Raw genomic sequence first — 12,336 nt, 5'->3', positions numbered from 1 at the left:
GCAGAAAACGGTCAACAAAATGTCTTGTGGACCGCACTCAGAACCCCTATGGGCCGCATGTAATAATAATAATTGCTTATTGTCACAATGAAGTCACTGTGAAAAGCCCCTAGTCGCCACATACCAGCACCTGTTCGGCGAGACCGGTACAGGAATTGAACCCGTGCTGCTGGCATTGTTCTGCATTACAAGCCAGCTGTTTAGCCCACTGTGCCACAGGTTACTCACCACCGATATAGCTTGATCACCGGTGGACCCCGAATACTCATTGCAATATGACAACATTGTAATCAGACAGATTCTCCTTTTGGTGAGACAGAACAATGAAATATTCAGCAGAAATTTGTTTAAAAGTACAAGGAGACAAAATATATATTTCCCCCCTCTATATTTACTAAGACAACACATGATTAAAAATCTTACGGTGTTTGTGATCATGCAAAATGAAGTTCTACACTTATAATGTAAATTGGAAATTCATTTTAATACTGATATTTTGACAGCTCTGAACCACATGCTACATACATGCACAGATATTGCTTACAGTACATATACTCCCAAACATGTCATTTGTCACATTACATTCATGTTTGTTGAAGTGACAAATGCTGAGGTTAACATATTTCCCTCTTTCCACTTGAATGGGAAGATGTGCCACTTGAGTGACCACATCAAACCCTCCCATGCCAGCTACAGCGGGAGGGTTGAACACACAACACAGCTCCCTCTTAAATCAACTTGAATAGTACTTTAACCTCAGCTGCAGGGAAAACATCCACTGTGATTTCTCCTTGACTGAATGGCTATCCTGCTACTGTCAATCCAGAGACCCAGGGGACAAAATAGGGTTCAAATCCCACCACGGCAGATGGTGAAATTTGAATTCAATATAGGGATATAAATGAATTGCAATAAAAATCTGGAATTAAAGTTCTAATGATGACTGTGAAACCATTGACAATTCTTGTCGTAAGAACCAGATGGGCCTGTAGGGAAGGAAATCTGCCAATTCTTACCTGGTCTGGCTTACATGTGACTCAGCGATGTGGTTGATTCTTAAATGCTGTCTGAGGTTGAGGGCAATTAAGGATGGGCAATAAATGCTGGCTCAGCCAGTGACACCCACATCTCGTGAATGAATTTTAAAAAAGCCAAACTGTCCCGTAAGCCTGTCCTTGATGGCTACTCTGTATCTTAACTCCATTTACCTATCTTCCCTTGCTTTAATTTTTGTTCTGAATAGTTTCTCTCTATTAACAATATTAACTCCCTTAATCATCTTAAACATCTCAATTAGATCACCTCATAACCTAATATACAAGGGAAATATGAGCCTAGTTATACAACCTGACTTCCTATTTTAACTCTTTTAGTCCCAATTTTAATGTTGGAGACTCCAGGTGGTCCTTTATATGTTTTGCGTTTGGTATGTTTTGTGCTGATGAGACGACGGGAGAAGGTTTAATATACCAGGCTCTCTGGTTCCAGGAGTAGGTATCCCCGCAAACTTTTTGGAATTGGCAGCCTGGGGATGACGGTGTGGCACTGGGCTTCAAACAGCTTCCTGGCAGCGAAGCGGCACAGGTGTTGCAGGGAGCGAGGACTGCAGGCCAAAGCAAACAGGGACTCGTAGAATGGGCCGTGCAGCTAAGGACAGAGAAAAGAAACACCAGCAGAGTTAATATTTACTCTCAATTAATCGAAGGGCTTCTGGGGTGTTTTGGTCAGTTTCATTTTCTGGGACACGCTTTAAAAACCTCCTCCATTCCACCCCGAGTGATATTCAGGATATGGTGTGCACCAACAATAGATTTCACAATGGCAAAATCAGATTGCGTGTGGAATGGAAAGTTAGCACAATTGGTTGTCACGCTGTCTTTTGACTTTCTGGACTTGAGCTGGCTTCCAGTCCAGACTTGTGATTAAAAATTGCCCCTCCCTGTTGACTCTTAAGACCCTGGGCGTGATTCTCCGAAATGGAGACGAAGTGTTCGCGTCGTCGTGAACGCCGTCGCGTTTCACGATGGTGCGAAATGGGCGCAGGGACTACCGATTCTGGCCTCCACAGGGGGCCAGCACGGCGCCGGAGCGGTTCACGCTGCTCCAGCCTCCCTTCCCGGCACCAAATGGGCGCTGCGCCAACCCGCGCATGCGCAGTTGGGCTGCGGCAACGTGCGCGGGGAACTTCTTCAGTGCGCCGGCCCCGACGCAACATGGCGTGGGGGTTCATGGGCCGGCCGCGCAACAAAGTAGGTGCGGGGGGGAGAGGCCGGCCCGTCGATCGGTGGGCCCCGATCGCGGGCCAGACCCCATCGGAGCCCCCCCCCCCCCTGGTGAAGGAGCGCTTTTCACCATCCCATAGGCCGCCCCCCCCCCCACCCTTCACGTAGAGTTCCCGCCAGCTGCGAGCAGGGGTGAACGGCGGCGGCTAGACTCTGCCGTTTCCACGTGGCCGCTCGGCCCATCCGAGCCGGAGAATCGGCGGCCCGGCACCAGTGCCGCGCCAAATGCGTCGGCGCAAATGGTGCCGATTCTCCGCATCTCGGAGAATCGCGCGCTGGCGTCGGGGCGGCGTGGTGAGGTTGTGCCGATTCTCCAGCCCAGCGTGGGGCTGGGAGAATCGCACCCCCTATGTGGGATGAATGTAGGCAGTATTAACACAGTGTCTCACTGGGTACCCCAAAACAGCCCAGACCTCACATCGAACAACCTACTCATCCGGCCCGGCTGCCTGCCCCTCTTCCATGGCGACATTCACACCCAGTGGAGGGAGCGTGCAGTACCACTGGTATGCCTGAGGCCTTCCCTGGCCAGTGGGCACTGCAGGGGTTGAAGTTCTTCATCAGCCCAGAAACATCATTTTAATTTAATTCTATAAGTTTTCTTTACATTCTTGTCTTTCATTACATTGCCCCTTTAAGGGCTGTCCATTTGTTTGATTAGTACTCTTGTTAATTAGTCTACTTCACTTTATTGGTACTCCCAGGAGAGGAGAGAGCAACCTCCAATTCTGTTTCTTAGTATCCATGCTCTTCAAGGTGGCTGCTTCGAGATTTTAAAATCCTGAAAGGGTTCGACAGGAGAAAAGGGAAAATAAATGCTATCTGGTGTACCAGCCAAATCCAATTGGCTATGATTCCTCACAAAGGGAATTTAGGATGCTGCATGAGGAAGCAGTGGGGGAGGGAGAGAGAGGAGATTGGAGAGAGCAAGATCATAGAATCATAGACTCCCTACGGTGCAGAAGGAGGGTACTCAGCCCATCGAGTCTGCACTGACCCTCTGAATGAGCACCCTACCTAGGGCCACTGCCCCTGCCCTATCCTCATAATCCCTCCTAACTGTTGACACTGAGAGGCAATTTAGCATGGCCAATCCACCTAACCTGCACTTCTTTGAACTGTGGGGGGGAACGGGAGTACCCGGAGGAAACCCACGCAGACATTGTGGGAAAGTGCAAACTTCACGCAGATAGTCATCCAAGGTCGGAATTGAACCTGGGCCCCTGGCGCTGTGAGGCTGCAATGCTAACCACTGTGTGACCCAAGTGTAAGATGACCCAGTATTCTCTGCTGTTGACAGCAATGCAGGAGCAGATTGACATTGGCATCCTTCTATGGGGGTACAATACATGGAAGGAATGAAAGGGGGAAACCTCAATTAATTACATCATTCATTAAATGTCTATTGGAGCTAAAGCAATAAGGAGTCATGCCAGAGAATTGGAGGGTTGCCAGTGTAACACCTCGGCTGAAAGAGGAAAAGAGCAAGCTACGATAGATCATTCCATCTATCAGCACTGGTAGGTACATTCCTACAACCCACAATCTAGAATAAGATTAAAACCCTGCCAATAAATGAAGAGCAACTTTCTTGAGAAGACCGAGAAGTGAGCTGTTAGAGGTCTTTCAAATGAACATGGTAGATGTAGTGAAGTAGTACATGGAAGATGTAGTACAAGGATCCACTTGTAGGAGAGTCTGAAACTAGAAGCTGTAAATATCAGGATAATCACCAATAAAACCAATAGGGAATACAGGGGAAACCTCTTTACTCTGAGCATGGAGTGAATGTGGATCTCAAGGAGCAGTTGAGTTGAATAGCTTGCAAGGAGAAACTGGATAAATGCATTGAGGAGAAAGGAATAGAAGGAGATGCTGGTGGGGTGCACAAAAGTAGGCCGGAAGGATGCTCATTAGCATAACCACAGCCATTAGGTGAGGCCAAAGGGTCTGTTTCCGTGCTGTAAATTCTATACATGTAACAAGCACAAAAGGCAAGTTGGGCAGTTCCTTGAGAGAATCAGCATCGGAAAAATGGGCAGAATGGCCTCCTTCTCTGCTGCAAGATTCCTGGACTTTCTTTTCACCAGTCTAATCAGAGAGCTGTGTATGAATTGTTACCTGAAATAGCTCCTCTGGGACTGCCTCCATCCATTCCTCAGTCACGGGAATCTGTTGATATGAATTGAACAAGACTTCGATGGTCTTGGGCGAGCTGGCACAACTTCTCAGGACCTAGGAAGGAAACAACCTTTTGAAAGTGCTTTGCAATATTTTAAAGCTATCAGTTTACCTATTTCTTGCCCAAATTCAGACATTATTCACACCCCACTACCCTGTGGAATGTAGGGCACTGTGCTACAGGAAGCAGAGATAATTTGCACTCCCTCCTTTTCTAAAGATACTTTATCACATTAGGTTCCATTGGTAGCAACCACAGTTCACTTTCTCGCCTAGACAGTTATTCTTTGTGTGTGAACTGAGCCAGTGAACCTTGGCTGACGATTTCAGTGCGACAGAAAATATCACAGTCTGATCTTGCCCAAAGGAGCCCTGGCTGAATGGGTTAACCCTCTTGCCTCTGAGTCGGAACATTGGTGCTTCAAATCCCTTTCTAAGTTTGCATAATCCAGGTTGACACTCCCAGTGCAGCACTGAGCGAGTGCTGTGCTGTTGGAGTTGCTGCCATTCAGATGCAATGTTAAACCGAGGTGACATTCTGGAGAGGAGCAATGAATGTCTCCCTGGCCGATATTTATCCGACAACCATTAGTCTTAAACCCCCCCCAGATTAGTCAATAATCATCAGGTTGCTATTTGTGGGATCTTGCTGTGCACAAATTGATTGCTGCGCTTCCTAAATTACAACAGTGACTACATTTCAAAAGTCCATATTTGATGTCCTGAGGTGGTGCTTTCGAAATGCAGGTCTTCCTTTCCCTTAGTATGCACACACAGAACAAGATTTCAACGAGATCACCCAGTTCCTGGCTTTGGGACTATTTCTGGGCCTGACGACACTGGTGTCGGAGTGTGACGTGCTTCAGCATTTTTGGGGAGGTAACCAATTATTCAGCCATCTCTGCTCTATTCATCCAATTGCGTACGATGGGCACAATCTGGAGGCGGGAGCTGGTATCAGTGGGTTCCTTTTAAAGGGCATTTGAGTCGGAGAGTGTCAGCCCTGAGAGAGCAGGCTTTCAGTACAATAACATGGTAGTCTACTAAGCCAAACACCACAACCTCTTCAAATGGAGGCCTTCCCATGCAGACTGCTGATAACTGGGCCAATGTATCTAGCTAGTTGGTGAAAAGTAAAGTTTGAGATACGGAGAAGACATCAACGAGTGAATCATGTTTTGATTAATCTAAAATGCAAGATAATAGAGACAAATACATTGAAAGTAATTGTACTAGTGTCTGCACCTAACTCTCACCAAGTTCCTGTGATCCATCACCTCTGTGTATGCTGAACTACATTGACTTCTTGGCCTGGTTACACCTCAATTTTAACATTCTCTTCCTTGTTTTCAAATGCCTCAAGGCTTTGCTCTTCCCTATCTGTGTAATCTTTTCCAAACCTGTAATCCTCCAAGGTACCTGCGTTCCTCTAATTCTGGCCTTTTAAGCATCCCCCATTGTAATTGCTCCACCATTGGTGGCCATGCCTTCAAATGCCTGGGCCCTTAGCTATGGAATTCCACCCTTAACCTCTCTGTCTTTCTAACTAGCTTTCCTCCCTTAAGGCGCTCCTTAAGATCTACCTCTTTGTCCATGCGCTTGGTCACCTGACCTAATATCTCCTCATGCAGTTTGGTGACAAATTCTGTTCACTGTCTTACCTGTAAAGCACTTTGGGACATTTTACTACAGTAAAGGCGCTTTATAAATTTAAATTGTTGCAGTGAAGATGCCATGATGGGACAGTTATGGGACAAGCATTTGATAGACCAAATTAGCCATTGTGCTCCACCTAATTTAGATTTCTATATCATGGCCGCCCATCTCTGTGTAGGCTCCATTTTGTGGGCCTCAGGTGCACATGGCACCGACTGTTACCTTGGGAAAGGCAGCTGGCCACACTCTGCGGGACCCATGGTTGAGTAAGGTTTGGACGGTGCATTGAGGTTTAAGTTTTTCTTTGAAAGGCGCAGTCTGGATCACGTTGGCGAGAGGAGAGCACCCGTTGTAGTCAATGGCGTTGACGTCTGCGTTGTGCCTCAAAAGCAGTTGGACCAGCTGGAGGCTGGCATTCCTGGAAGCTTTGTGCAGTGGACTCCGCTTCTCGTTGTCTACAGAGTTCACGTTGGCGCCGTGCGTGATAAGGACCTTGCACACTTGGAGATAGCCTTCCTGGTCCTCCAGCTGCCATGCGCTCGCACAGGCACAGCCCAGCGGTGACTCCTGGTGGACGTTCAGGATGTTCACAGAGGCTCCGTATCTGAGATAGAGGTGGATGTGATTGTGAAGACCCCGTCTGGCCACTATATGCAAGGGGCTCTCTTGATTCTCCTCAGTCAACTGGTTGACATCTGCGCGATATTTCAGCAGTAGTTTCGCACACCTAGATGGAGGGTAGGAAACTGAGAATGGATTACTCCCATATTTCATTATTACCAAGCTTTGAAATTTTCGACCTAAAGTCCACCCCCCCACCCTTCCCTACTTCAAGATGCTTCTTAAAACCTACCTTGTTGACCAATCATTTGGTCACCTAGCCTAATATTTTCTTTATTCTTTCATGAGATATAGACGCCACTGGCGAGGCCAGCATTTGTTGCCAATCCCTAATTGCCCTGGAACTGCCAGACCCTGCAGAGGGCAGTTAAAACTCACATGTAAGCCATTGAGGACATGAGCGAACCAGATGGGTTTTTACAATAGGAACCTCGCGGTCACCAATACTGAACTGAGTGTTATACCAGATTTTATTGGTTGAATGTCAGTCGCCCTGGTGGGATTTAAAATTAAAATAAAAAAAAGAATTTAGAGTACCCAATTCATTTTTTCTAATATAGGGCAATTTAGCGTGGCCAATCCACCTACCCTGCACATCTTTTTTGGGTTGCGGGGACAAAACCCACACAAACACGGGGAGAATGAACTCCACACGGACAGTGACCCCGAGCTGGGATTGAACCTGGGACCTCGGCGCCGTGAGGCAGCATTGCTAACCACTGTGCCACCATGCTGCCGTGCCCTGGTGGGATTTGAACCCTTGTCCCTGCAGTATTAGCCTGAGCTGTTAGATTGCGAGCACAGTGATATTATCACCATAACACCATCTCCCTTATGCAACTCAATATCACATTTATTTGATCACAATCCAGTGAAGTATCTCAGGATATTAATGCTACAGAGGTGTAAGTTGTTACCATTAATATTGTATCAAAACTGTGCATGAATTAACTCCAAGTGCATCATATATTTCCATTACTGAAGCAGGACCAATTTCAAAATTTGAAATAAATTTGGCCAGGCTCACTGATTGTCAGAATGTGAGCAGTGGTATCCCACAAGGATTGGTGTTAAGGCCTCAACTATTCCTCGTATTTAGATATGACCTAGGTGACAGGACAGAGAGACACAGTGACATTACGAATGGTATTGATGGAAGCATGATATTGCAAAGAGATCTAACAGGTGAAGTGAATGGACAGAGCTGTGGCAAATTAGACTTCAATCTACTGGACATTCTTCCTGTGTCTGCGTAGGTCTCAACCCCCACAACTCAAAGATGTGCAGGGTAGGTAGATTGGCTACGCTAAATTGCCCCTTAGCTGGAAAATAATAATAATTGGATACTCTAAATTTATTTTAAAAATTGCTACTGGAACTTTCCAATATTTCAGGGAATTTGGAAGGAATACCCCTTCTGTTCGCATTGGTGGTTGAGTCCTTGGCCATTGCGCTGAGGGGTTTGGACTTATGGAAGGGAATAGTGAGTGGAGGGGGGGACATAAGGGGCGGGATTCTTCACCCCCGCGCCGAAGTGGCCGCGCCGTCGTGAACGCCGTCGAGGTTCACGACGGCACGAAACGGCCCCAATCCCGAACGATTCAGGCCCCGACAATGGGCTAGGTTCGGGGCCGTGTCATCTACACGCGCCAGGCCTTGTCGCCGCGTAAAGGCGGCGCCGCATGGATGACGTGGCCGGCGCCGCATAACTGGCATCACCCGCGCATGTGCAGGTTGGCCGGCGCCAACCCGCGCATGCGTGGTTGCTGTCCTCTCTAAGTCCGCTCCGCAAGAAGATGGCGGACGGATCTTGCGGGGCCGTGGAAGGAAGGAGGTCCTCCTTCAGAGAGGACGGCCCGACGATCAGTGGGGCACCGATCGCGGGCCACCACACATTTGAGGTACCCCCCGGTACAGGATCCCCCTCCCCCCCCACGCAGGCCGCCCCCCCCAGCGTTCGCGCGCTGTTCCCGACGGCAGCGACCAGGTGTGGACGGCGCCGGGGGGAACCTGCCGTTTTGGCCTGGCCGCTCGGCCCATCCGGGCCTGAGAATAGCGGGGGTGCCGGAGAATCGCCATTTTGGGTGTCTCCGGCGATTCTCCGGCCTGCGGCCCGCGGAACTCGACCGGGCTGTTCCCGCCGCTTGGGAGAATCGCAGGAGGGCGTCGGACCGGCGTCCCGGAAAATTTTGGTGGCCCAGGCGATTCTCCCAACATGCGCGGGAGTGGAGAATCCGCACCCAGGGTGTCTCGCTATGCAGACGATCTGCTGCTGTACATCTCAGACCCCGGGCTCATCAGTGAGGGATATAATGGGGTTGCTAAGGAAATTTGGGGTGTTTTCAGGGTATAAGTTAAATTTGGGGATGAGTGAATATTTTGTGGTGTCTTCTCCAGGGGCGTGGGTGGGAGGGTTGCCATTCCGGGTAGTGACAACTCATTTGAGGTATTAGGGGGTGCAGGTGGTGTGGGACTGGGCACAACTGTGTAAGCTTAATTTCACAGGCCTGGTGGGGAGGGTGAAGGAGGACTTGGTGAGAGGGGACAGTCTCCCCTTGTCGCTGGCAAGTTGGATGCAGGCAGTAAAAATCAACATTCTGTCACAGTTCCTGTTTCTGTTCCAGTGCCTGCTGGACTTTTGGCAAAACCATTCATTAGGGGGGTGGACAGGCTGGTCTCATAAATTGTGGGGGCAGGGAAGGTGGCCAGGATGAGGAAAGCAGTGCTCCAAAGGGGATAGCAGTCGGGGTGGGGTTGGTCCTTCCGAACCTGTCACACTATTACTGGAGGGAGAATGCGGAGAAGGTGCAGGGCTGCTGAGTAGAGACGGAGACTTTGTGGGTGCGGATGGAGGTGGGTTCTTAGAAAGGTTCGGGCTTGTGGGTCTGGCAATGGCCCCACTACCATTCGCCCCAGGGAAGTACTCGGGTAGTATATGGCTGTAGCCACACGGAAAATTTGGAGGCAGTTTCAACAGCGCTTTATGTTGAGGGCAGACTCCAGGGTAATGCTGATAAGAAAGAACCATGGGTCTGAGCCAGGGATGATGGATGCGAGGTTCCAGGGATGGGAGGAGAGAGGGAGAAGGAGATGAATGATTTTTTTTGGAGGGGCGGTTCGCAAGCTTGGAGGAGTTGGGGGTGATGTTTTGGCTCCAATGCAAGGAAGGCTTCAGATAGAAGCAGGTGCAGAACTTCGCGAGCAAGGTCTTCCTGAACATTCCAGTGGCACCGTCCTCTTCGTTGTTGGAGGAGGTGCTGTCGGTGATGGGGCTGGAGGGTGGGGTCGTTTCAGCGATTTACTGTCAGATCATAGAGGAGGATAAGGTGCCCATGGAAAGGATTAAGGTCAAATGGGAGGAGGCGCTGGGGTTGGCGTTCGAGGAGGGATGATGGTGCGAGGTGCTGTGGAGGGTTAATGCCTCAACCTCGTGTGCGAAGCTGGGATTGATTCAATTAAAAGTGGTGAATAGGGCACACTGTCTGAAGGCAAGGATAAGCTAGCTATTGAGGGGGTGGAGGATTCTGCATCCAGTGTGAGAGGGGCCCCACAATGCATGTTTATATGGTCTGCTCTTGCTCGAAACTGGAGAAATGTTGGGAGTCGTTTTTCAGCAACATGTCTGAGGTTCTACATGAGGATTTGGAGCTTCCCCCCCCCCCCCCCCCCCCCCCCCCCCCGTTCCTCGGTTTGGCCGGGGATCGAATTGAGTTCCTATACTTGGAAGAGATGAAATTTGCTCTGAGAGGGTTGGATGAGGGGGAGTGGGGGGGGGGGGGGGGGGGGGGGGGGGGGGTGGGGGGGTGTTGGGGTGATGGAGTCGTGAGGGTGGGGGTGGCGTTGGGATTGTGTTTATTTGTTGTAAAAATGTCAAAAATTTGAATAAATTAAAACAAATGCTAATAGAATACTGACGTTCCATCCAGAGGACTATGATGTCACGCTCCAGTTAGGCCTAAGGCCTAACTTAGTCCTAGTTAGGCCACAACTGGAGCACTGTGAGCAGGCCTGGGCATCACACTTTCGGAAGGTTAGACAGGGTCCTGTAGGGAGTGTAGTACAGATTACCCAGAACGACTGGCAAAGTTTTAAGTATTAAGGGAAAAGGTAAGGTAGATAGAGAGAAGCTATTTCCGCTGGCTGCAGAGTTTCGGACTAGGGAATACAATTTAAAATTAGAGCAAAAGGGCAGCATGTGACGCAGTGGTTAGCACTGGGACTGCGGCACTGAGGACCCGGATCGAATCCCGGCCCTGGGTCACTGTCCATGTGGAGTTTGCACATTCTCCCCATGTCTGCGTGGGTTTCACCCCAACAACCAAAGATGTGCTGGCTAGGTGGATTGGCCACATTAAATTGCCTCTTAATTGGAAAAAAATAATTGGCTACTATAAATTAAAAATAAAAAAAAATTGGAGCCAAACCTTTCAGGGTGAAATGAGGGAACAGTTCCACACACAAAGTGTGGTACAAGTTTGGAACCAAAAATAGCAGCCACTGCGAGTTCAATTGTTAATTGTGAGTCTGAGATTGATAGATTTTTGTTAATACATAGTGCAAAGGCAGCTAACAAGATGGCAGCGAGGAGAGCAGCACACCAAGGTTCATGGGTGCCGAGCTGGAGACCGCCCTGGATTTGGTGGAGGAGAGGACCCTGTATCCTAGCCCGGGAAGGAGGCCGCCAGCCGTTCATCGTGCCTGAGCGCAGGTGGCAGGGGCGGTCAGTGCCGTGGGCAACGCCGTCCGGACCGGCCAGCAGTGCCTCAAAAAACTGCATGACTACATAAACTAAACTTGACCCGGTTAGTGGAACAAATGAAAGAGGCCTTCCGAAGGTGGGATATGCTCCCGTTATCACTGGTGGGGAGGGTACAGAGAGTGAAAATGATGGTCCTCCTGAGATTCCTGTTTGTTTTTCAGTGCCTCCCCATCTTTATCCCAAAGGCCTTTTTCAAGCAGATAAATAAGGTGATCTCCGGTTTTGTCTGGGCGGGTGAAACCCCGCGAGTGGATGGAGGCAGCATCTTGTAAGGATACAAGTTTAGGGGCATTGAGCACGGCACCTCTACCGTTCCCGCCGGCCCGGTACTCCACAAGCCCGGTGGTAAGTGGCTGCCCTGAGAGTCTGGGGGCAGTGGAGGAAACATGTGAGAGCGGAGGCAGCATCGGTTTGGGCTCCAATCTGTAGCAACCATCGGTTTGCCCCAGGGAGACTAGATGGAGGGTTTGGGGGGTTGGCAGAGAGCAGGGATCGGGAGGATGGGAGATTTGTTTATAGATGGGAGCTTCCCCGGTTTGAGGGGGTTAGAGGAGACGTTTGAGTTGACGGGAGGGAATGGGTTTAGGTATCTGCAGATTTGCGATTTCTTGCGAAGGCAGGTTCCAGCTTTCCCGCTCCTACCGCCACGGGGGATACAAGATAGGGTAATTTCTAGGGTATGGGTGGGAGAGGGGAAGGTCTCAGATATCTCGAAAGAACTCACTTAGTCCAGATTACTGTATAGAAGGTGGGACCTGTGAGGGAGGTAGAGGATCTTTGCACTATGTTTATAGTTGTTTGTATATGGTTTACTGTTACGGTTGTAAAATCACAAAT

At 49.4% G+C, this 12,336-nt stretch overlaps 1 protein-coding gene across 1 annotated transcript in view; it reads right to left on the bottom strand.

Annotated features, from left to right (window-relative positions):
- Positions 1 to 465: 465 nt before the first annotated feature.
- LOC140407835 (ankyrin repeat and SOCS box protein 18-like) overlaps positions 466 to 12,336 on the bottom strand; it is a 69,951-nt gene continuing 58,080 nt past the window's right edge. The window contains exons 3-5 of the mRNA XM_072495076.1: positions 6,342 to 6,846; positions 4,404 to 4,517; positions 466 to 1,647 (exon numbers count right to left, since the gene is read on the bottom strand). Coding sequence (XP_072351177.1) covers positions 1,462 to 1,647; positions 4,404 to 4,517; positions 6,342 to 6,846 — 805 coding nt within the window. The 3' untranslated portion in view covers positions 466 to 1,461. The remainder of the gene's footprint in view (positions 1,648 to 4,403; positions 4,518 to 6,341; positions 6,847 to 12,336) is intronic.

This window comes from Scyliorhinus torazame, chromosome 2 (genome assembly GCF_047496885.1).
Source record: "Scyliorhinus torazame isolate Kashiwa2021f chromosome 2, sScyTor2.1, whole genome shotgun sequence".
NCBI classification, from domain to species: Eukaryota; Metazoa; Chordata; class Chondrichthyes; order Carcharhiniformes; family Scyliorhinidae; genus Scyliorhinus; species Scyliorhinus torazame.
This window is presented reverse-complemented; position numbering and strand designations above follow the sequence as displayed.